Source organism: Petromyzon marinus, chromosome 31 (assembly GCF_048934315.1).
Source record: "Petromyzon marinus isolate PM22_M1 ecotype Great Lakes invasive population chromosome 31, UKy_Petmar_22M1.pri1.0, whole genome shotgun sequence".
In the NCBI taxonomy this organism is placed as follows: Eukaryota; Metazoa; Chordata; class Hyperoartia; order Petromyzontiformes; family Petromyzontidae; genus Petromyzon; species Petromyzon marinus.
The window spans coordinates 15,022,684-15,047,777 of record NC_133697.1 but is presented as its reverse complement, the minus strand read 5'-3'; the positions used below and the strand labels follow the sequence as shown (position 1 = coordinate 15,047,777).

Sequence of the window (25,094 nt, the reverse complement as noted above, 5' to 3'; positions counted from 1 at the left end):
AACGAGATGTTTGTGTTTGATTTATGTATGCATACAGTCATCATCGTCATCATCATACTCACGGTCACCGTCATCGGTTGTTCATTAGCACGGGGGTCGCCAGGCCGTGGCAGCGCTGTTGCCCGCATCTGCCCCCATGTGCCTCCCCCCCCCCCTCTGGAGATTGTGTAACGTGATGTTCCCGTTGTGTACGCCGTCGCCTGTGCAGTCTTTATTATTTGTTTTAAAGACCGCTCTATCTTTCCAGGAGACAATAAGTACAACGTTTATTATAGAGACACACACACAGAGTATATACCTCGCTGATTTAACGCTTACACAGTAACGATCTTTTATCCACAAGCGAAGAACGTCTCCCCCGGATTATAAGACGCACTCTCTCCTCCTGTACTTTTAAGCATAGAGGCGCGTCTTATAATCCACTCGGGCTGTGTGTGTGTGACCAGATTTGCATGACTTTATTGACACCGGGCACAACATTTTTTTTTTCCGGAGCGTCTTCTAATCCGAAGAATAGTTTAACGATTGAAGCGGCGATCACTGAGCCGCGAACACGCAGAGAGTAACGGAACTACGCGAATCATCATCGCCGCGTTATTCATCAAATCGGCTTTGCAATCTTTAGATTCGGCAGCAGAAGCGTCCGCGCAACAACAATAGGGCATGGAGTCGGATTTGGTTGTAAATTGACCAGATAGCTCAGAGATTAAGGAAGACGTGTAGCACCACCTAAGCTCCTGCTAATAGAAAGGATTAGCGTAATTTCATTATGTCCACAATACACAGATCAGCCGCTGGACGAGCCCACCCGCCCTCTGAGTTGTTTTCTCTGCTGGCGCTCGGGAGATTCTGCAGGGGGTTTTTAGCGAATGCGTGTGTGTGAGTGTGTGAGTGTGTGTGGGTGTGTGTGAGTGTGTGTGAGTGAGTGTGTGTGAGTGTGTGTGAGTGTGTGAGTGAGTGTGTGTGAGTGTGTGTGTGAGTGTGTGTGAGTGTGTGTGAGTGTGTGTGAGTGTGTGTGAGTGAGTGTGTGTGAGTGTGTGTGAGTGTGTGAGTGTGTGAGTGTGTGTGAGTGTGTGTGAGTGAGAGTGTGTGAGTGTGTGTGTGTGAGAGAGTGTGTGTGAGTGTGTGTGTGAGAGTGTGTGAGAGTGTGTGAGTGTGTGGGCGAGTGTATGTGAGTGTGTGTGTGAGAGTGTGTGAGAGTGTGAGTGTGTGTGCGAGTGTATGTGAGTGTGTGAGTGTGTGAATGTGTGTGTGCGAGTTAGCTTGTGTGTGAAAGTGTCTTTGTGGGCCACCAACATCAGTGACGATTATCTGAACCGATCCTGGGTCTCCCCTAGGTCGACTCAGCTTCAAATGAGTAACTGGTGATGTGTGTAAAAACATCGCCACAGGGGAGACAAAGGCGGCCTGGCGTGGTGCTGCCCACCCACCCCCTCGTGTGCCGTTTCGGCCTTCATAGGTGCCACTCGCTAACAGCACTTGCCCCAACAGTCTGTTAAGACTACACGGGGGATCTTTGTCTGTAAGTGTGTGTGAGTGTGTGAGAGTGTGTGAGCGTGTGTGTATGAGTGTGTGAGTGTGTATGAATGTGTGAGTGTGTGTGTGAGTGTGTGTATGTGTGTGAGTGTGTATGAGTGTGTGAGTGTGTGTGAGTGTGTGAGTGTGTATGAGTGTGTGAGTGTGTATGAGTGTGTGTGTATGTGTGTGTATGTGTGTATGTGTGTGTATGTGTGTGTGAGTGTGTGTGTATGTTTGTGTGTATGTGTGTGAGTGTGTGTGTATGTGTGTGTGTGAGCGTGTGTATGTATGTGTGAGTGTGTATGTGTGTGTATGAGTGTGTGAGTGTGTGTATGTGTGTGTGTGAGTGTGTGTATGTGTGTGAGTGTGTGAGTATGAGTGTGTGAGTGTGTGAGTGTGTGTATGTATGTATGTGTGTATGTGTGTGTATGTGTGTATGTGTGTGTATGTGTGTATGTATGTGTGTATGTGTGTATGTATGTGTGTATGTGTGTGTATGTGTGTGTATGTGTGTATGTATGTGTGTATGTGTGTGTATGTGTGTGTATGTGTGTATGTATGTGTGTATGTGTGTATGTATGTGTGTATGTGTGTGTATGTATGTGTGTATGTGTGTGTGTGAGACAATCCGCTTTGCTCAAGTTTTTACATCACGGCGCGGGCCCCGGTGCGTGACGCGGAGACGGCGTTAGCGCTCCCCCCCCTCCCTCCAGCTGCCCCCCTCCCCCCAGCTGCCCCCCTCCCCCCAGCTGCCCCCCTCCCTCCTCCCCCCCCACCGCGTCTCCCTCCGCTGCCCGATGCTGCACGGAGCCTGCGCGTTATTTCACCAGCACGCGACTCCCTCCAGCGCCCACAGCGCTCGGCTCCTCCTCGCTTAGCTCAGCTGGGCCAGCCTGCGATACAGAACTTCCCTAGAGCGCACCACGATGATGTTATTATCATCATCATCATCATAGTCCAACGCTGGCGTCACCGCTGCCTTCACATTGAAGAAGCAGAAGAAGACTACGAAGGCCGTGCCGCGTGCCGCCCGTGAAGGAGGCGCGAGAGTCGGGAGTTCGGGCGGAGTGGACTGAGTGAGGGCCCTCCTCGTGCCCCGCAGCCTCTCCCCTCCATCTCTCGACAAACTCCGCCACAAACATTTACAACGACAACAGCAATAACACAAACGTCTCGTCGCGCACCTTCTCGCTCCGTGCACGCAGCAGCAGCAGCAGCAGGAGCAGCAGCAGCAGGAGCAGGAGCAGCAGAGATGTCCGTGCATGTGTTCAGCATCGACAGTATACTGGCCCGCAAGCCCAGCGGTAGCGGCCACGGCGGTGGCGGCGTCACGACGACTGGAGCCGGGTCGCTCCCTGCTTCCTCGGGCTTTCAACGCGTGATGCACCACCAGCAGCAGCAGCAACAACAGCAGCAGCAACAGCAGCAACAGGTCCCAGCGGCGGCGGCTCCTCGCAAGGAGCTGCTGGATTACGGAGGGCTCTACGCGTGCGCGCCCGCGGGCTCGCCCCCAGGCTACAGCTCCAGTGGGGGGCCTGCCCCCCTAGGATTTGGTTACCTCTACGGGCCGCTGAGCGGCGAGTTGCCGGCGTCCCCGCACGCCTGCTGCGGCCCTCCGTTCCCGCCCTCTTCCTGCGCCAAGTGCCCCTACGCCGTGCCCGCAGGTAGGTCGCGCGTGCCCGCTGTCACCTGTGCTGAGCGGCAGTCCCGTCCGGGCGAGGGCAGTGGAGGGGGTGGCCCCCCACACCCTTCCCTCCTGAATCCCTCCGCCTCCCCCTTTTAGAATTCCGCGAGTCCGTAGTGCGCGAGGAGATGGAGCGACGGGAATTGGCTCGAGAGGTGGCGGCGGCTTAGGGAGGCCTTCATCCAGCAGTAGAGTGGCCATGGCTGCAAGCGACTTCAGCGCGACAGACAACGGCGGATCTCCGCGTTACCGGGGAAGCTTTCGTATTTGTTTAAAGTTTGTTTAAAGTTCGTTTAAAGTTTCTTTAAAGCCACAACGGTCGTCTACCCCCCCCCCCCCCCCCCCGACGTCCTAGCGTTGTGCATCCCTCCACCTGCCTCCCTTCCCTTTAAAACAAAGTGACGCTACCGGTTGCCTGCCGCCTCGTGTGACGATGAGACGTGTGACAATGTAACGTCGTAACGTCGTCACCGTCCCCTCTCTGCCGGCGACGTTCGAACGGAGCGCGCGACTCACACACGGAGCTGCCGAGTGGCGCGTTCCATGCAACTTGAGAGCGAGCTCGGTCTCAGCAACCCGGTCGGCACGCGTGTTGACAGCGATTGTAACACGCGGCCCTGCGTCGCTCGATTCGCTGGGCGAAGGCCTCACCCACACCGTGCGGGGGGAATGCGACTTTTGTTCGACATATACTTCACCCGCTCACGGTCAGTGCCGCTTTATGTTTGAAACGGCGGAACGATTGCTCAATTCACGTACCACTCGCCACTGATGTTAGCCGTGGGTGTGAAATGTGACTACTGCGGTGACCGGGTTCATAATGGCCTCACCACTGTGCCACCGCTCCCCAAATTTTCCGATAACACGCTGTTCCGAACCACCTGTGGTTACAACTTTTCATATTTAAATTTTTTAAATCCCACCGATTAGAACATCCAAATGACGTGAATAGAAGACTTCACCATTATTCTATTTCACTACCCGAAGACTAGAGTCGTTATGGTTTTATATGTGTGATATATTCTCATTTAACTACATTCGTTACACAATAAACACACACATTGTTCTATATACATATAAACAACGGGGCCCTTACTGCTGGGAAGTAATACAATGCTCTACAACAGTAGTAGGACGTGATTGCCTAGATGGTACAGACGTCTCCTCCACTGCTCACCTGATGCAGCCGTATATGATCGAGTGGCACAATACAGGGCGATCCATTTATAAATACCCCATTCATTTATAAATACAGTACTATCTTGAGTCTCAACACGGGATTGAACATTGGAATAAGCGACGCAGGCTCGGTAATGATAATAACCTTGGCAGAGGGGAGAGTGTGCAAAGGATTAAACAATGAGATGGGTGGTGGGAGACGTGTACGAAGCTTTAAAATGAAACGATGTCGCCTGCAATTTCAGTGCGGGTATCTATAAATGGATCGCCCCCCCGTATTGCTTCGCAGAGCGACTGTAGCCTCGCGATTCATTCGCGGGGCATTCGAGCCGCGTGATGACGAAGAGCAGCAGTAAGTCTACGCGCATTGCATGCGCTCGGCCCGCCGATGCACGAAGTTTCCGTGAACTCGACCAACTCGCCACGAACACAACGGTGCTTGAAAAAGGCAATACATAAACGGCACAGAAATAAAGTCGGCGACATTTGAGGCAATGTGCAAGAGGTTTTTTTTTTTTTGTGGCCGTTGCCTCGCCTTCAACTTCACACTCGGTCGTGCTGTTGTCGAGTCGACCCGCTGTTACGTTCACAGTGCATGGTGTGACCAACCACCTATTGGAGCGGGCATTTTTGTTGATACATATTATGTCACAGGAGAGATATCGCTTGCCTTTTCTGAGCAGGCAGATATCACCGCTGTGTAGAAGGAAGAGTCATTGCCTGAAACGTTGACTATTTGTTTATTTTATGGCCGCAAAGGAAGGGTCATTGCCTGAAACGTTGACTATTTGTTTATTTTATGGTCGCAGTGTTACCGACGAGTGTGTGATGTATTGTTGTTCGCGGTGGTGCACCATTGCCAACGCAGTATCGCCACCTTAAATACGTATAGCACCATGGCATAATAAGAGCGTGTATATACATAACATATATTTAGAACACGCGTCAACAAATACATATCAAGCAGGGCGTGTGGAGTGACGACCACGTGCATGCACCACAGAATAACAAACTCCCCTCGCTGTATTGTGGTAGACAGTGCACTTCTCACCGTGATTATTTACGGCTTCGTAAGACCGCTTGGAATATTATACAATGTTATCATATAATAATAATAACAAGAACAGCATAATAGGCCAGCAAAATGGGAGCACAGCGTGCTTTGAGTTAGCCCCCGTTGAACGGCGTCAAACGTTTGGAGGCTGCTGAGCCCGCTTGCCTCGAAAATAATCATCACCGAATGACAGTACTCGTGAAAGTGTCTGCTTGTCGACAGAAGTTTTAACACACAACGGGTATTTTGGCCAGTATCAAAGTATGCAAAAATAAGAATAGGTTTTACCCTTTATTACGGAAATAAAACAGGCGTTAAGACGTTCAAACACCAAATAGAAAGGATAAAACCTATGCTTTTTTTCATAGGAGTTTCAATATTTACCGCGCATCGCAACATCACGGGCCACGATATAATTTAATTAGCACGCATGTCATGGGTTGTGTTTGTTTGTTGGTACAACTGCAAGCCGCGGCGCACACCTGCGTGATGAATGATTCGAGAAACATCTCAGACTCTACCTTTGACGGGTCCGAACGCGCGAAGTGTGTGATTAGCCGGCCACGTATGTTCGTTCACACACGCCATGACAACAACAACAACTCTTTAAAGTTGCGCGCGGGACTCGGAGCAAGATTTGGCGTCTTCTCCAGCCGATAAGACGGACTTAGATTTCCCGTGCATCTTGAAAAAGCTCAAGTTGGGAGTGCGTTTCATAATAATGCGGTAGGTTCTTGTGTCTGTGTGTGTGACCAGATGTATATAACTTTGGGGGTGCGTCTTACTTTCCGGAGAGTCTTACACTCCGGTTTTCACTGGCAAGGTGTGGAGCGGTGGCGCAGTGGAGAACGCACTGCGCTTTGAACCCGGACTTCATGAGTTCGATTCCCTGCCACGGTTAACATCAGTGGTGATGATGCAGCTACAATCGGCCACGCACGCGCTGTGAACCATACAGAATGACACCGAGAGGCGTCAACAATATCGACAGGGTCAATCCACTGCTGGATGGAGGCCTCCCCACAGCCATGCACCCAGCACCTGCACGCCATCCCATTTCATCGCTCCATCTCCTCAGTGGACATCCTGTCTCTCGCACGAGTGCCTTGCTTTGGCTTATTCTTGACAACCTGACATTAAGCTAACACGCACGTGTATTATAAATGACATAACTTGCGCATTCAGCAAATTGTGTACGGCAGACCATATAAAATCAGGCGACTACTTACCGTGCACAGGATATTGAATAACTATTATCATCTGCTATTATTAATAAGACCTTCGCATGGAAAGGGATGGATTAGTGTTGCTAATGAGAGTGTTTCACCAGTGGATTGTGTAGCCGTTTATACTGGCAAGCGGCGATATCAATTGAACGTCGAATCACATTAACATGTAAAGTATAAAAGTCAACATTCGTGGCTCTACAATTATGAATATGTACATGCTATATATATACACACACATTAAACATCCCTGCATGTTTACTTAAGCCTAACGTTAGCAATGTAACCAGGTATACATTTTCGACTCGATACTTTCCGGGACGCTGCTCAGCTGGCTTGAAGTCGTGCTTGTCGACGTAAGGACTACAAGATACGCCTATCACTGATATCAATAATCATTTACTCCTCTACCCTGTGTCCTGACAGTCCTATGAGCAGCTTCATGAGGACAATATCAGGCGCTGTGGACGCGGCGTGTAAACATCGTTACCCCGGAGCGGTGCTTCAGACGGTCCCGCACCAAGTGAGGTGGTGATGCATCATCCTTGTGCTGGCCACGGGGGCCTAGCTCACAAGCGCCATGAGCTGCCCACCTCAGAAAGTTCAGGTTCGATGCCAGTTACTGTCGGCGATGATAAGTCACAATAATAATAATGACAAGAATGTCGCGCCGCTCACAACGGAGTTCAAGATTGCCACCCTCGCTGTGGATTGTGTTGAGACATTCCAGTGCTGCTCAGAGCGAGACGTCTTTGCATTATTCGCACATAAGCAATGAATGGTTGTCAGAGTTTAATGTTTCGTGTACAGGCCTTAGCGAGGCGTTATCCTTTCACCAGTGCGACGTTGTAAAATTATGAATAGTATTCCCTTTTATATGGTCGTGCGGATAATAATGGCGTAATGTTATCAATCTATCTAGGAAGGATTCACGGTCTAGACCGTGTATGTATATATGTATACTGTATGTTGAGGTGTGTATATGCAAATGTCTCTAGACGTAGGCCTCCTACACTGCAATGTTCGGTCAATTACTTTGCAAATCGCGCCGTTGGCTGGACTCACGTTTGGCCACCTCGCAGCAAAGCGGGTTTGGGATTTTCCTAAATCTCTACGTGATCCACCAACCCTTGCCTTCAAAACGCCGCATGACGAGCGTTCATTGCCACCACTCTCGCTCTTTCAAAGGGCTCGAACGTGCTGAGAGACGCATCTAAATGCACATCATCACCACCATCACCATCATCATGCATCATACGTTGTTTCCCATGCAGCACAACGTGGGGCGCAAGAACAACGTGCATTTAAGATGATTACAGAGAAAGGAAGTGATTGCAGACAAAGTGCAGTGTTCAAGAACAACACAGTGCAGGCAATATAGACAACACACGGGAATACGCACAATGTTAAAGGTGAGCTGTGCACGAGACCATATTCTCATTATTGCGCACTTACAGTAGCTTGAGCTATTCACACGATATGCATACAAAATCATAAACTTACGTGCCTTTGATTTCATCTTAAATTGGGCAATTGTGGGTGCAGTGATGAGATTTCCGGGGAAGCTGTTCCACATCTTTGGTGCCTGGGTTCGCAAAACGTTGATTTACGTTTTTCTCTCTCGAATCTCCCTCCCGCACGAGTGACCGGACAGGTGAGAGTGCGCGTGTGTGCGTGTGTGCGTCTGCGTGAGTGTTGAGGCTATACGGGTGGTCTTTGTCTTTGCGGTAGTGTAGCGGTTAGCGCGCTGCGCTACAAACCCGGCCACCCGGGTTCGATTCCCGCTCACGGCCAACACCAGTGACGATTATTAGAACCGGTCCTGGGCCTCGCCTAGCTCGACTTAGCCTCAAATGAGTACCAGGTGCGGTGTGTAAACATCGCCACTAGGGAGACAAAGGCGGTCGGGCGTGGTGCTGGCAACCCACCCCCTGGTGTGATGTTCCGGCCTTCACAGGTGCTACTCGCTAACAGCACTTGCCCCAACAGTCTGTTAAAGCCACACGGGGGATCTTTGTGTGTTTAGTGCCGTCCGTCGAAGAGAAATGAACAACTTTAAAATGCGTAACTCCAACACCAGCCTCCTCGCACTCTCCACTGGCTCTAGCGTCACACTCGCCGGAGGTTCAACCAATAACCATCACGGTGATGGTGGGGTTCGAAATTTTTGTGATAACAAAAACATGATAAGTGTTATATATTTTGTTTGGGTGCGCGTTTGAGACCGGCATTCGCAGTCGAGTTGGAACTCGCAGGAGTCGATCTCGTAGCAGCTTCCACAGGGGGGGGGGGGGGGGGATGGAGGAGAGGGTCAGTGGGGGAGAGTGCTGACGAGGGCCGCCACTCAACGCAATGAGGGTCATTTATTTGGGGGGGGCGGTGGGGGCAGAATTGGAAAGTGTTGCTTTGAAGGGTTTTTTTCGCTCCCAAGTTTGTTTTGTATTCGTAACTCCCAGCTCCTCGGGGTCGCGCTATCTCTTGTTAAAGGTCTTCGCAGTGTGTGTGTTTAGTTTGTTGTCCTTCCCCCCGCGCCTCCCACGATAGCACGGTTGACCACGTACGGTGCGAAATAAGTTCAACGTACGGTACATTCCCACTCTGACACAACAACAATTATTATTAACCTGCGTCCCGGGTTCAACTGTGTTCCTCCGTACATTCCCGAACGCTCTTCGGGCCTTCTCGGAGTCGGGATCATCGGCGTAAGGACCTTAACGACACAGGACGCCGATCCGTAGATCTCTCCTGTACGATCGCTGTATCCTGCATTCCACCCATCATTTGCAAAGGGTTTCATACGAAGTATGAGGACAGAATGAGGCGAGATGCATGTTGCGTGACAACGTGATTCCCCGAACCCTCTAGACACATGTCGAGTGAGTTTGTTTCGGCTTAAGTCGACGGAGCTAACACGCTCGTTGTGAAGGGCGACACGGCCAGGAACGGCCCACACGGCCACAGCGAGCCCGTACCATGGCAAGGGACGGGGGGTCCACAGGGAACCGCATAGAACGTAGGCAGAGACAATTGCATAAACGCGGCTCATACATCACCAGAAACACGTACAACAGAAAATATAGCGAGCAATGCAACGTAGCATTAGGCGGCGTGACACGAGAGGAGCTGACATTGAAAAATGAATGTATAACCAGCAATAATAATAATACTTGCATTTCCTATTTTACGTTTAGCTACGGTTATTGCCTCACTGGATGTCGCTGCCGTGTCGACTGAAAACGGTGCGCTCCGCACGCTGGAAGCGAGTACATCCAGCAGCATCGCTCGATGCGAGGGGCATACAGACACCCACACGCCAGAAGAGGCGGTATACACATCGACAACTGCTGTTAAACACTCAAATAAACCGACGAAATCTATTTAAAAAATCTATTAAAAAGGGACGCTTCCTTTTACAAATCGATGCCCTATGAAGAAGGGCCATCGCTCAAAATGTTACCTGTTACAGATGTTTCATTTGAAAGTCCACAGTGTTATTATTAACGCACGTGTTGAGTTCGTCATGCGGTGATTTGTTCTTGTGCGCCAGTGCTAATGTAGCAGCATCACCGAACAGTACGCGATGTTATTTAATTAAAAACAAGTTTTGCTGGCTGGCTGGAGGGAGGGACGAAAGGAGTTGAGCGGCGTGCACGCAGGTGAGGCGCGCGTCGCCTGGCAGGGCCGGGCACCGCGTGATCCCAGACGCAGGGCCCTGGCTTTGGCTGCCCGGCACGAGCACTGGGGGGGGGAATACACGGGGTGGGTCACGGGGTGGGTCACGCGGTGGGTCACGGGGTGGGTCACGGGGTGGGTCACGGGGTGGGTCACGCGGTGGGTCACGGGGTGGGTCACGGGGTGGGTCACGCGGTGGGTCACGGGGTGGGTCACGCGGTGGGTCACGGGGTGGGTCACGGGGTGGGTCACGGGCATCCCCAGTGTCCCGCACGAGGGGTCGGCCAGCTGCGTGCTCCGCTGGTCCCGCTATGCCGCACCCCCTCCCCGTGTGCCGCGTAGGCCTCCTCCTCCATACGGGATCGCTGACGCCTCTCATCGTCATGATCATCGGCCAAGGCACAGCATACACATTGAACTTCGTTGTGGAGAATTAAATGAGCAACTCTCTATATACTGTTGCAATACGTATATCGTGCGTTTTGTATCGTTTTGCGTTAAGGGAGGATCTGTTTCTAACAGAAAGGGTTTTTTGCCTGACCCTGCTGATGAGACACTGAATTTCGAAACCAATTCAAGGTTTGTATTAAACCCATGGTGCTGAAAATATGCACTCACCAAAGGCTGTGTGGCCGACGGACTAAAAACAAAGATTTTTATTGCGGAGACGAACATGTAAGGGAGGCGTTACGTTTCATTATTTATTTTATCATCGGCCACGATCAATCCACTGCTGGATGGAGCTCGCCAAGCCTTCGCCACCTCTCACCATCTCGCAACGTCATAATTCACCGAGTATTTTCACACGAGCTGATTTCATGCCCCCCCCCCCAACGCATTCCGTTCCTTGGTTGTCATTCCGTTATTGTTGTTGACCGGCGTTTACCACGGCACCCTGTGTTGGAATTTTCTGTTGCAGTTAAAATTGTATCTTCAGTTTTAACCGTAATATATTTTTTATGGCACTGGGCTGTAATTTCACGATGATTATAATAATCACGATCATTTATATATCCCTTTTACCAGCCCACAATTGGAAGTATGTTGATCTTATTTCGCACCGTACGTATCCAACCGTGCTCATCGGAGGTGCGCATCATATCTCCCGACACCGTGTCGGTCGTGGGGGTTGTTTGACCATACTTCACCATGCGGGTCAGTGCGAGTCGGTGAAGGGCAGTACGCGGGACTGGCTGTTTGGATATCACTCGCCACGGGTGTTACCATCATCCGTGACCGGGAATTGAACCCGGGTCGTCAAGCTTTGAGCGCAGTGCGCTAACAACCAACCACTGCGCTGCCACCCCTCCCATTCACTGTGGAGTTAACAAAAAAAACCTGATGAGCAGATTTATTAGCTTACATTTCATTGCCTAAAGTAATTCTACCGTGTCAAATAACCCGCTAACGACAACATGGATTTTATTGCGCGCAGTGAAATCGTGTTTCAAGAGGGCCTGTGTAGAGTCACGGCCTGTGTATAGTCACGGCCTGTGTATAGTCACGGCCTGTGTAGAGTCACGGCCTGCGTAGAGTCACGGCCTGTGTATAGTCACTGCCTGTGTATAGTCTCGGCCTGTGTATAGTCACGGCCTTTGTATAGTCACGGCCTGTGTAGAGTCACGGCCTGTGGATAGTCACGGCCTGTGTAGAGTCACGGCCTGTGTAGAGTCACGGCCTGTGTATAGTCACGGCCTGTGTAGAGTCACGGCCTGTGGATAGTCACGGCCTGCGTAGAGTCACGGCCTGTGTAGAGTTACGGCCTGTGTAGAGTTACGGCCTGTGTATAGTCACGGCCTGTGTAGAGTCACGGCCTGTGTATAGTCACGGCTTGTGTATAGTCACGGCCTGTGTAGAGTCACGGCCTTTGTATAGTCACGGCCTGTGTATAGTCACGGTCTGTGTAGAGTCACGGCCTGTGTAGAGTCACGGCCTTTGTATAGTCACGGCCTGTGTATAGTCACGGCCTGTGTATAGTCACGACCTGTGTATAGTCACGGTCTGTGTAGAGTCACGGCCTTTGTATAGTCACGGCCTGTGTATAGTCACGGCCTGTGTAGAGTCACGGCCTTTGTATAGTCACGGCCTGTGTATAGTCACGGCCTGTGTAGAGTCACGGCCTTTGTATAGTCACGGCCTGTGTAGAGTCACGGCCTGTGTAGAGTCACAGCCTGTGTAGAGTCACGGCCTGTGTAGAGTCACGGCCTTTGTATAGTCACGGCCTGTGTATAGTCACGGCCTGTGTAGAGTCACGGCCTTTGTATAGTCACGGCCTGTGTAGAGTCACGGCCTTTGTATAGTCACGGCCTGTGTAGAGTCACGACCTGTGTAGAGTCACGGCCTGTGTAGAGTTACGGCCTGCCTGATGGCATGTGCACTGAGCAATGAGATATTTGCATTTATCGGGCGCAGAAATGCCCCAATAATTACAATGGCAAACTCTATTATTATTACATCTCTTAATTTAACACGTTTATACTTTTGCGACCATTGTTATAATTCTTAATAATGAATGTTTGTGTCAGAATCACAAGTGCATTTCTCACTGGGTAAATCCCATAGAGCTAAGAAGCTCTATTCCAAGGAGCTTTTCGGCAGGCAGACAACATCAAAGCATTCCACAATTACAGATTTGTAAAAAAAAGTAATAATAGCAATTATGTTGTAAAATAAACATGCGTGTAGTCCACCCTACTGCGCTCTGTCGAGTGGAGGAGGGTGTACGACACGAATCAACCTGGTGACAGCTCTTCCTGAGAGACACGACGTGGTTAGGGGCCTGCGAGTGGGAGACTCGTCTGTGGGTAGGGGCTGATGTCACTATAGGGGCCTGCGAGTGGGAGAGTTCGTCTGTGGGTAGGGGCTGATGTCACTATAGGGGCCTGCGAGTGGGAGAGTTCGTCTGTGGGTAGGGGCTGATGTCACTATAGGGGCATGCGAGTGGGAGAGTTCGTCTGTGGGTAGGGGCTGATGTCACTATAGGGGCCTGCGAGTGGGAGAGTTCGTCTGTGGGTAGGGGCTGATGTCACTATAGGGGCCTGCGAGTGGGAGACTCGTCTGTGGGTAGGGGCTGATGTCACTATAGGGGCCTGCGAGTGGGAGAGTTCGTCTGTGGGTAGGGGCTGATGTCACTATAGGGGCCTGCGAGTGGGAGAGTTCGTCTGTGGGTAGGGGCTGATGTCACTATAGGGGCCTGCGAGTGGGAGAGTTCGTCTGTGGGTAGGGGCTGATGTCACTATAGGGGCCTGCGAGTGGGAGAGTTCGTCTGTGGGTAGGGGCTGATGTCACTATAGGGGCCTGCGAGTGGGAGACTCGTCTGTGGGTAGGGGCTGATGTCACTATAGGGGCCTGCGAGTGGGAGAGTTCGTCTGTGGGTAGGGGCTGATGTCACTATAGGGGCCTGCGAGTGGGAGAGTTCGTCTGTGGGTAGGGGCTGATGTCACTATAGGGGCCTGCGAGTGGGAGACTCGTCTGTGGGTAGGGGCTGATGTCACTATAGGGGCCTGCGAGTGGGAGAGTTCGTCTGTGGGTAGGGGCTGATGTCACTATAGGGGCCTGCGAGTGGGAGACTCGTCTGTGGGTAGGGGCTGATGTCACTATAGGGGCCTGCGAGTGGGAGAGTTCGTCTGTGGTAGGGGCTGATGTCACTATAGGGGCCTGCGAGTGGGAGACTCGTCTGTGGGTAGGGGCTGATGTCACTATAGGGGCCTGCGAGTGGGAGAGTTCGTCTGTGGGTAGGGGCTGATGCCACTATAGGGGCCTGCGAGTGGGAGACTCGTCTGTGGGTAGGGGCTGATGTCACTATAGGGGCCTGCGAGTGGGAGAGTTCGTCTGTGGGTAGGGGCTGATGTCACTATAGGGGCCTGCGAGTGGGAGACTCGTCTGTGGGTAGGGGCTGATGTCACTATAGGGGCCTGCGAGTGGGAGAGTTCGTCTGTGGGTAGGGGCTGATGTCACTATAGGGGCCTGCGAGTGGGAGAGTTCGTCTGTGGGTAGGGGCTGATGTCACTATAGGGGCTTGCGAGTGGGAGAGTTCGTCTGTGGGTAGGGGCTGATGTCACTATAGGGGCCTGCGAGTGGGAGAGTTCGTCTGTGGGTAGGGGCTGATGTCACTATAGGGGCCTGCGAGTGGGAGAGTTCGTCTGTGGGTAGGGGCTGATGTCACTATAGGGGCTTGCGAGTGGGAGAGTTCGTCTGTGGGTAGGGGCTGATGTCACTATAGGGGCCTGCGAGTGGGAGAGTTCGTCTGTGGGTAGGGGCTGATGTCACTATAGGGGCCTGGGAGTGGGAGAGTTCGTCTGTGGGTAGGGGCTGATGTCACTCTAGGGGCTTGCGAGTGGGAGAGTTCGTCTGTGGGTAGGGGCTGATGTCACTATAGGGGCCTGCGAGTGGGAGAGTTCGTCTGTGGGTAGGGGCTGATGTCACTATAGGGGCCTGCGAGTGGGAGAGTTCGTCTGTGGGTAGGGGCTGATGTCACTATAGGGGTCTGCGAGTGGGAGAGTTCGTCTGTGGGTAGGGGCTGATGTCACTATAGGGGCCTGCGAGTGGGAGAGTTCGTCTGTGGGTAGGGGCTGATGTCACTATAGGGGCTTGCGAGTGGGAGAGTTCGTCTGTCGGTAGGGGCTGATGTCACTATAGGGGCCTGCGAGTGGGAGAGTTCGTCTGTGGGTAGGGGCTGATGTCCCTATAGGGGCATGCGAGTGGGAGAGTTCGTCTGTGGGTAGGGGTTGATGTCGCTATAGGGGCATGCGAGTGGGAGAGTTCGTCTATGGGTAGGGGCTGATGTCGCTATAGAGGCCTGCGAGTGGGAGAGTTAGTCTGTGGTAGGGGCTGATGTCGCTATAGGGGCTTGCGAGTGGGAGAGTTCGTCTGTGGGTAGGGGCTGATGTCGCTATAGGGGCCTGCGAGTGGGAGAGTTAGTCTGTGGGTAGGGGCTGATGTCGTTATAGGGGCTTGCGAGTGGGAGAGTTCGTCTGTAGGTAGGGGCTGATGTCACTATAGGGGCCTGCGAGTGGGAGAGTTCGTCTGTGGGTAGGGGCTGATGTCACTATAGGGGCTTGCGAGTGGGAGAGTTCGTCTGTGGGTAGGGGCTGATGTCGCTATAGAGGCCTGCGAGTGGGAGAGTTAGTCTGTGGGTAGGGGCTGATGTCGTTATAGGAGCTTGCGAGTGGGAGAGTTCGTCTCTGGCTAGGGGCTGATGTCACTATAGGGGATTGCGAGTGGGAGAGTTCGTTTGTGGGTAGGGGCTGATGTCGCTATTGGGGCTTGCGAGTGGGAGAGTTCGTCTGTGGGTAGGGGCTGATGTCGCTATAGGGGCTGCGAGTAGGAGAGTTAGTCTGTGTGTAGGGGCTGATGTCACTATAGGGGCTTGCGAGTGGGAGAGTTAGTCTGTGGGTAGGGGCTGATGTCGCTATAGGGGCCTGCGAGTGGGAGAGTTCGTTTGTGGGTAGGGGCTGATGTCGCTATTGGCTACTCCAATTAAGTAATTTGCGAGCAATTTTCCAAATTTGAGCAGATTTTGACCGTAACGTCGGTACACGTGGCCGACTCTTTTTGCGGATAATGTCACGAGATATTCAAGGTCCACGTTCGCAGTGAATGCGTCCGCTGTCGTAACGATTGGCAACACACCACCACCACCGCCACCACTGCCCGAACAAATACAGGACAGGTATACTTCGTAAGGTTCCATGACACTGATACGAGGGTTTGTTTTATGGAGACGTGCAATTTTTTTCCATCTTGCTATGGCTCATGTTGATTTATGGCAACGCTTCTAATGTTACATTGAGTTGCTTGAGCCAGAGAGCGTTTAATTTTACATTTTTGCATCATCATCAACATCATGGAGTATCCACATCTGCTGCTGCCACGGAGTGTGTGCGCATGAGGTTTAGGGTTGCTGAGTCGCGTACAAGTCGACTCAGTCACGCACGCTCCATTGTCTGGTGCACTGATACAAGTGAAGAGTTTTTTTTCTAAACAAGTTAAATACAAATCAACATGTAAATGCGAGAGTGTTGTCTGTGAACTACGCTGCCATTGTGTATTGATACACGCCTGTGTAGAGGACACGCACATTTTTTTACTGCGAATAATAAATGGTAACGGGGAGGGGGACTGGATTAATGTTTAAGGGGGCCCGGGGCTGTCGTATTGGTGGGCTCCTCTCTGTTTATTCCATTCCTCACATCGACCTTTCACGACCACCACCACCACTACCTACGCCCATCGTTACTCACTTTGGCTATTTCAGTTCGAGTTTTTTTTCTTCTGTAAATGTGAAGCACTAATTGTGAAGCCAACTCAACGTTAGCACGAACCAAAGTAGTTTACGTTCGGCAACATAACCGGTTAGTCATGCACACCGCGATGTTGTGACTTTAACGATTACATTACACTGCGGGATTTATCGCAGTGCGAGAGTGTTGCATGTCTCCCATTATGAAGCTGTTTATTGAAATATATGTTGGGGGGGGGGCACTCACAATCCGCGGCCCAGGGTCCCTTCAAGCCCTCTGGCTCAACGAGGCCCCGGGTCGGGTGTAGCGCTGGAGATTGCCTCGCGGCGGCGTGAGAGGCTGGGGTGAGTGTTGGCGCCTCGTGACCAAATCACCCAGAATGTGCCGGAACTCGTGAGATCTCAAGAAGACGCTGAGCATGGCTGCAGCAGCCTGGAGAGTGGCTCTGGATGTGTTCAACGCCGTGCACAAGCAGAGGTTGTCATAGGCAGGCCCGTCCATAGGGGAGGTGCGGTGCACCGGGGCACCTCCCCAGTGCCGGATTAAGCTAGTGCGGGGCCTGTAGCATATGTTATAAAGGGGCCCTAAATAAAAATAAAAAATTAAACACAATTTTTTTACCTGCATAGCAAAGTAATTGTATTTTTTTATTTGCTATACAGCCAGATAATACGACAAATCGCTAACCTTAAACACCCAGTCATTCAAAAAGTTGAAGGCAGTATAGTACTATAGTATTAGAGCAAATACAGAATCACTCAACCGGAATTGATAGCTGGAAAACATTTAGCGCGGGGCACTTAAAATTGCGGGGCCCGTAGCTACTACATATGTACTACATAGTAGTAGCTACTACATATGTAGATACCTTTGCTACGAGGATAATCCGGCACTGCACATCCCACTGTGGAGCCCCAAGTGCCTTCAAACTACCCAGGAAGTATTACATCTGACACCCTCACGTCCAAGCGCGCCCCCCCCCCTCCACCCTCCAAGCGCGGGGTCCGTGCCGGTCGCGCCGTTTCGACAAATCCTGGGGACGGCTCTGGCCATCGGCGTCTGCGTGTCACTGCTGCGGTGAATTTCTGGTCGCAGCCAACGGATGGCAGCGCAACCGTGGGTTCGGTGCAAGCAGATTTGGTCCATTCGCTGAATAAGCGACGTTTCGAATATTACCCTCTTGCAGGCATGGCTTTTCTCTGTATACTCTGGCCATGTGTAGGTGGTGTCGGGCCTCACCTGGGTTTCTGACTCGCCCGTGACCTCCGTCTTGCAAGTCCAGAGTGCTCGCCATGACGGCACGGTAGCACCGCTACCCGGGGTAGAGAATGGACATATTGACAGGTTATACACTCAAATGTGCTCGCTAACAGCACTTGCCCCAGCAGTCTGTGAAAAGGCTACGCGGGGGATCTTTGTCTTTGCGGTGTGTGTGCGGCCGTGTGTATAACACGTGCGTGAAGAGCGCGTATGGTTATCAGATGTCCTTAAGGACACTACTTATACATTTAACTTCCTTGCTCTGAGAAAAAAACCCGTCTTTAATAAGGACGCACGTAACGGCGAGTCCATGTATCAATAGGATTATAGGAACACAATTTAGTCTTCTACTTGCGCAGGTAGTTCCTACTCCGAGCAGTGTGGCTCAGGAGGCAGAGCGAGCTGCTCGTGGTCGAAGGGTTGCCAGACTAGTGCTAAGATTGGGCTTTCACCCAGTCCATCGTCGCTTTGGGGAGGGGGTCAATAAAACAAGTACCACTTTGTGAGATAATCAACAGCGGTTATCTTACGTAATAAGGATGTGGGATTTCCACCACTGGTTTAGGGCTGTACACGGACAACTATTAAACTGAACGAAACTTTGTATTTTACCAGGAAAGGCCCACTGAGCTATACAGCTCTTTTTCACAAGCGACCTGGTCATAAATGATAGCTCAACAAAGTGGCTAATCACGGGGAAATGTATAGCAACCAAATACTCTAAACGTGTGTTTCTACATGTGCAGGGGAAAAAACCAGAGGATCCGGAGAAAAATCCATGCGACCACGGGGAGAGAGACAGGCAAACTCTAAGTGCATAGCAGGCGTCAGGGTCGGGATCGAACCCACGACCTCCTGTATACCAGGCGAGGTAGTTAACATCTCCTAGCCACCGACAACCTCAAGGGCTTAAGTGAGCAGCAGGGAATCCCGTCGCCTCGGGCAGCGTTCCGGAATTATATCGAGCGTGAGAAAATGCAGCCGCGCCCTGCTCCAACGCACGCACGCAAATGTCGCACCGCAGGCTTCGGGAGCTCGGCTCTGTACGGGCCCGCGGGCCTGCCCGCTCTCTGGCCCTACCTGCCCGGGGAGGCGGCGGCTCGCCTCGAGATGCACATGCTGCACCAGCTGCACAAGCGCAAGCGGAGGCACCGCACCATCTTCACGGACGAGCAGCTCGGCGCGCTGGAGGAGCTCTTCGAGCAGAACCAGTACCCCGACGTGAGCATGCGCGAGCAGCTGGCGCGCCGGGTCCACCTGCGGGAGGAGCGCGTCGAGGTGAGGGCTCCTGTCGGGGGGGGGATGGGGGGGCTGGAGGGGGATGGGGGTAAAGTGGGGGGGGCTGCCCCCCACACCACCACCACCATCGCCACAGCTGTTGAAGGCTCAGGCCACCTTCTAAATGCTTTATCGGGGCCCACACGCAGTTGTGTCGAACAAAAACAAACTCAACGCACTCGTCAAAAAAAGTGGCCTTAAACGAAATATATATCATAGGCGACGTTTCGGGCAATACCCCTTCTTCACATCACATAGTTCGCAGTTGATTAGAACGCGCGGTGGAAGGCATTGCGAACGAATGTTCGCCAATCACCGTGTTGTCAAAAGCGAAAATGGCAAATGCACGCTCTTGTTGCAAAGTTACTGCGATCGTGTTGCGAGAGGGTCAATGTGGCAGATCGCGTGCTGGCCGTGGCCGGGCACGGCCATAAGCCCGCTCGATCCTCTTCCACAGTGGCTGGCGTTGACCTCCGCTTCCAGACTGGGTTCTGAGAACACTTGCTGAGAAGCACTCGCGTGTAAGTGTGTTGTGTGTGTCTGGCGATTAAACCCGTGTCGCTTGGATAATCATAGTTCGGTGGTTATAATAATAACAACAAGTGAGTTTTATATCGCGTCTTTTCAAAACAATTCACAAAGCGCTGAACAATGACGCAGCAGTACAATGACTACACTGAGAGGCAGTCCAGGCCGTACGGATGTATATTTATTTATATGTTGAACTTCTTTCGCACCGTACGTAGCGAACCGTGTTAATCGGCGGTACGGATAGAAGAGAGGCCCGTGGGAGCAATAACAAACAATGGGTGACGAGGAGCGGGAACGGAAAGCGACTTACATACAGCATGCACACAGCTGTAACTAATATAACATACAACTCTCTCTCACACACACACGCACACGCAAATGATACGTTAAACTAATAATAAATTAACTCTGGTGGGATGTTGCGCCCGGATACAACTCATGCTGACGTTTCGGGCGATGACCCTTCGTCAGAGAATAGAGTCGTTGTACATTACAACACAATTTATATCCTCTAGAATCGAACATAGGGTAGGAACAGGGAATTGTGAATTGTGATCGTGGCTGTTTGCTAATCTGTACCTTACATGCGCGTGTGTAAAACGTCGTATCGGTAGATGCATAATACAACACGATCAAAACACAAATTAGTGGGTTGATCACGGCTGATTACATTTATATATACACACAAATATCCCCCGTATATCCTTAACAGACTGTCGGGGCAAGTGCTGTTAGCGAGCACATATAAAGGCCAGCACAGCACACGAGGGGGTGGGTGATCAATACCACGCCCAGCCGCCTTTGTCTCCCCAGTGGCGATGTTTTCACCTCTCACCGGGTATTCATTTTAGGCTGAGTCGACCTAGGGGAGGCCCAGGTACCGGTTTAGATAATTGTCACTGATGTTGGCCGTGAGCGGGAATCGAACCCGAGACGCCAGGTTCGTAGCGCAGCGCGCTAACCGCTACACTACTGCTCCCCACACATATACATATATACACACATATATACACACACACATATATACACACACATATATACACACACATATATATACACACACACATATATACACACACACATATATATACACACACACATATATACACACACATATATACACACACATACACACACACATATACACACACACATATACACACACACATATACACACACATACACACACACATATACGCACACGGTACTCATCCTTACGCCAGACTTTGGGCACCACGCACTTAGCGGTCGGTTCGTGTTAAAGAGGAGGCTGCTGTGCTTTTGTAGCACGGTTGGTTACATACGGTGCGAAAGAAGTTCAACATACGTACATGTATAACACACACACACATGTAGATGGCACGTTTGTGCGGAATGGACCGAGAGCGGCGAGATTCCTTTGAGCGACGACACGGGGACTGCTGCTGCTCACCATAATAAAGCCCCTTTTTAGGGTCAGATCACGTGAATCTAACTGTGTCGTCAACCCACCACCACTCGACACAGACATTCGCTCAGTTTGTCGCGTAAACAAAACGTGCCACTTCGTTATGAGTTCAGCAGGCCGCTGTGTTGGAGAATAAACTCACAACATTTACACTTCGAGTACTGACGTTTCGCTGGCGATAACAACCACCACCACCGCCACCATCGCCCTCATCAGGCGATTCGCCAGAATGGCTTCATGCCGCGTGTCGCGTGGACACGCGGCGCCTCCCCTCCCCCGCCCGTGTTCCCTGTCAGCTCTCCCTAATAGGTGCTCGCTAACAGCACGTGCCACCTACACTACAGGGTGTGTTGTGTGTGTGTGTGGTGTGTGTGTTGTGTGGGTGTGTGTTGTGCGTTTTGTGCGGGTGTGTGTGTTGTGTGGGTGTGTATGTGTTGTGTGGGTGTATGTTGTGTGTGTGTTATGTGGGTGTGTGTTGTGTGTGTGTTGTGTGGGTGTGTGTTGTGCGTTTTGTGCGGTTGTGTGTGTGTGAGTGTGTGTGTTGTGTGTTGTGTGGGTGTGTGTGTTGTGTGCGTGTGTTGTGTGCGTGTGTTGTGTGGGTGTGTGTGTTGTGTGAGTGTGTGTTGTGCGTTTTGTGCGGGTGTGTGTTGTGTGGGTGTTGTGTGGGTGTTGTGTGGGTGTGTGTTGTGGGTGTGTGTGTGTTGTGTGGGTGTGTGTTGTGTGGGTGTGTGTTGTGTGGGTGTTGTGTGGGTGTGTGTGTTGTGTGTGTGTTTTGTGCAGGTGTGTGTGTTGTGTGTGTGTTGTGTGGGTGTGTATGTGTTGTGTGGGTGTGTGTATGGGTGTGTGTATGTGTTGTGTGGGTGTGTGTGTGATGTGTGGGTGTGTGTGTGTTGTGTGTGTGTTGTGTGTGTGTTGTGTGGGTGTGTGTGTGTGTGTTTTGTGCAGGTGTGTGCTGCCGTATTCTCCGGATTATAGCAAAAATACAAATCTCAACGCACAGATCTATAACAAATGTGGAAATAATGATAATGCTGATTACGAGACGCATTTTTTTCATTGCATTTTAAAGCTACATTCTGTGGTGCGTCTTATAATCCGGCAGTTGTGTGTGTGGTCAGACTTGTGTACCTTTGCTGACACCGTGCACACGTTTGGAGAATGCGACGTGTGTGTGTGTACCGCGGTGATGTCGCGGCTAGCGCGCTGCACTCGGCCACCACTAGTGACGATTATCTGAACCGGTCCTGGGCCTCCCCTAGGTCGACTCAGCCTCAAATGAGTACCTGGTGCGGTGTGTAGTAAACATCGCCACTGAGGAGACAAAGGCGGCCGGGCGTGGTGCTGGCCACCCACCCCCATGCGTACCGTGCCGACCTTCATAGGTTCTGCTCGCTAACAGCACTTGCCCCAACAGTCTGTTAAGGCTACACGGGGGATCTTTGCCTTTGTACTGGTACATTATAGACTCGGGCTGTGCCGCGGTGAGAGGCGCATTGCGCTTCGGGTTTCACTTCCCGGCCACGACAGGACACGACTGGACAGGTCTGAACCTATTATAGATCGTGGACCTTCCCCTAAGTGAGCTCAGCCTGAAATTAGTCCCGTGCCGAGCTGCGTTGCGTCACCGCCTGTGCTGTGGAGACAACGCTGGACAAGGCGTTAATAGTTGCTCGCTAACAACACCTATCGCCCCGCACCTCGACATCACACTAAATACAACCACGTTCTGGCCTGTGCTAACAACCGTTTGTTTATACGATGGAGCAGTGATTCATTTATAGCTACCCCACTGCTTTATAATCGCCCTCTTACGTGAATTCTCGTGATTGAATGCTGTGAGAGCGATGGCTCCGCAAATGGCAGAGGAGAGAGTTAAATCGTTGATTCGTGCGTTGAGATTCGTGAGAGACACGGAGAGGCTTTGAAATACGGTAGTCCGTGTGATTTGTAATATCTGGAACGGATCCATAGTATATTAGCGGGGTATCTGTACATGGATCGGCCCGTAAATCTTAATACCAGGCATCACAATGATGCCGTATGTTCAGGATTTGTCCGCGGGTCTTTCTCTCTTCTGCACAACATGTGAAGTCGTTTGCCCGTGTGGACACAGAGTATCAAGCAGTCGTGTATATAACACATCAGGGCAAGTGCCCGTGTAGCCCTCAACAGACTTGTAGAGCAAGGGCTGTCGACATTCACACTCGCTAACAGCAAGGGTTGTCAGCATTCACACTCGCTAACAGCAAGGGTTGTCGACATTCACACTCGCTAACAGCAAGGACTGTCGACATTCACACTCGCTAACAGCAAGGGTTGTCAGCATTCACACTCGCTAACAGCAAGGACTGTCGGCATTCACACTCGCTAACAGCAAGGGTTGTCAGCATTCACACTCGCTAACATCAAGGGTTGTCGACATTCACACTCGCTAACAGCAAGGGCTGTCGACATTCACACTCGCTAACAGCAAGGGTTGTCAGCATTCACACTCGCTAACAGCAAGGGTTGTCGGCATTCACACTCGCTAACAGCAAGGGCTGTCGACATTCACACTCGCTAACAGCAAGGGCTGTCGACATTCACACTCGCTAACAGCAAGGGTTGTCAGCATTCACACTCGCTAACAGCAAGGGCTGTCGACATTCACACTCGCTAACAGCAAGGGTTGTCGGTATTCACACTCGCTAACAGCAAGGGCTGTCAGCATTCACACTCGCTAACAGCAAGGGTTGTCGACATCCACACTCGCTAACAGCAAGGGCTGTCAGCATTCACACTCGCTAACAGCAAGGGTTGTCGACATTCACACTCGCTAACAGCAAGGGCTGTCGACATTCACACTCGCTAACAGCAAGGGCTGTCGACATTCACACTCGCTAACAGCAAGGGCTGTTGGCATTCACACTCGCTAACAGCAAGGGTTGTCGACATTCACACTCGCTAACAGCAAGGGCTGTCGACATTCACACTCGCTAACAGCAAGGGCTGTTGGCATTCACACTCGCTAACAGCAAGGGCTGTCGACATTCACACTCGCTAACAGCAAGGGTTGTCAGCATTCACACTCGCTAGCAGCAAGGGCTGTCGACATTCACACTCGCTAACAGCAAGGGTTGTCGACATTCACACTCGCTAACAGCAAGGGTTGTCAGCATTCACACTCGCTAACAGCAAGGGTTGTCAGCATTCACACTCGCTAACAGCAAGGGTTGTCAGCATTCACACTCGCTAACAGCCGACACGGCACAGGGGGGAGTGGGGTGGCCAGCACGACACCGGTTACTCGTTTGAGGCTGAGTCGATCTAGGGGATGACCGGTTCAGATAATCGTCACTGCTGTTGGCCGTGAGTGGGAATCCAACTCGGGTAGCCGGGTTCGTAGCGCAGCGTAGCGCTAACCACTACGCTACCGCTCCCCACCCAGCAGTACACACACATATATACTGTATATATACACATATATAGTGGATGTATATATACACACACACAGTTGGCAAACTCATTTAAACTGCAATCATTTATGAACGAGTTGAGGGACATGTTATCTCTACACCAGGTTAGTTCTCCGATGTGTGTGCTGGTTGTACCGCGCACGCTGTTCGGCATTATGTCCGACGTTCCGCACCACGTGCTTGGTGGGATGGTTCACCTGGGAGTGCGATCAAGAAGGTTATTAAACATTGCCGAGCATCCGTGCACGAATTGAAATCGTTCCAGCGATCGGAATAACAGCGTGTTCCGGATTATAAGACGCACTCCACAACTGTGCCCGGTGGCACAACGTTCTAGAAACCCGGCCACACACGCACACGCGCACCTCTGAGTAGCACGGCTGGCTACGTACGGTGCGAAAGAAGTTAAACTTACAGTAACACACATACGTACCGTCTGTCGTTCGGCACCATGACCGACGTTTTACTCCACAGGCTGGAATCTCCTTCAGGAACTGAAGGAAGCTCTCGTCTTGGATACATACCACGCGGTGTCTTCTTCCCAGGCT

The 25,094-nt window shown here is 51.6% G+C and overlaps 1 protein-coding gene across 1 annotated transcript in view; it reads left to right on the top strand.

The window, feature by feature from the left end:
• The first annotated feature begins 2,039 nt into the window (after nt 1-2,039).
• LOC103091747 (homeobox protein goosecoid) overlaps nt 2,040-25,094 on the top strand; it is a 31,722-nt gene continuing 8,667 nt past the window's right edge. The window contains exons 1-2 of the mRNA XM_032964187.2: nt 2,040-3,182; nt 18,860-19,113. Of these exons, the coding sequence (XP_032820078.2) occupies nt 2,771-3,182; nt 18,860-19,113 (666 nt within the window). The 5' untranslated portion in view covers nt 2,040-2,770. The remainder of the gene's footprint in view (nt 3,183-18,859; nt 19,114-25,094) is intronic.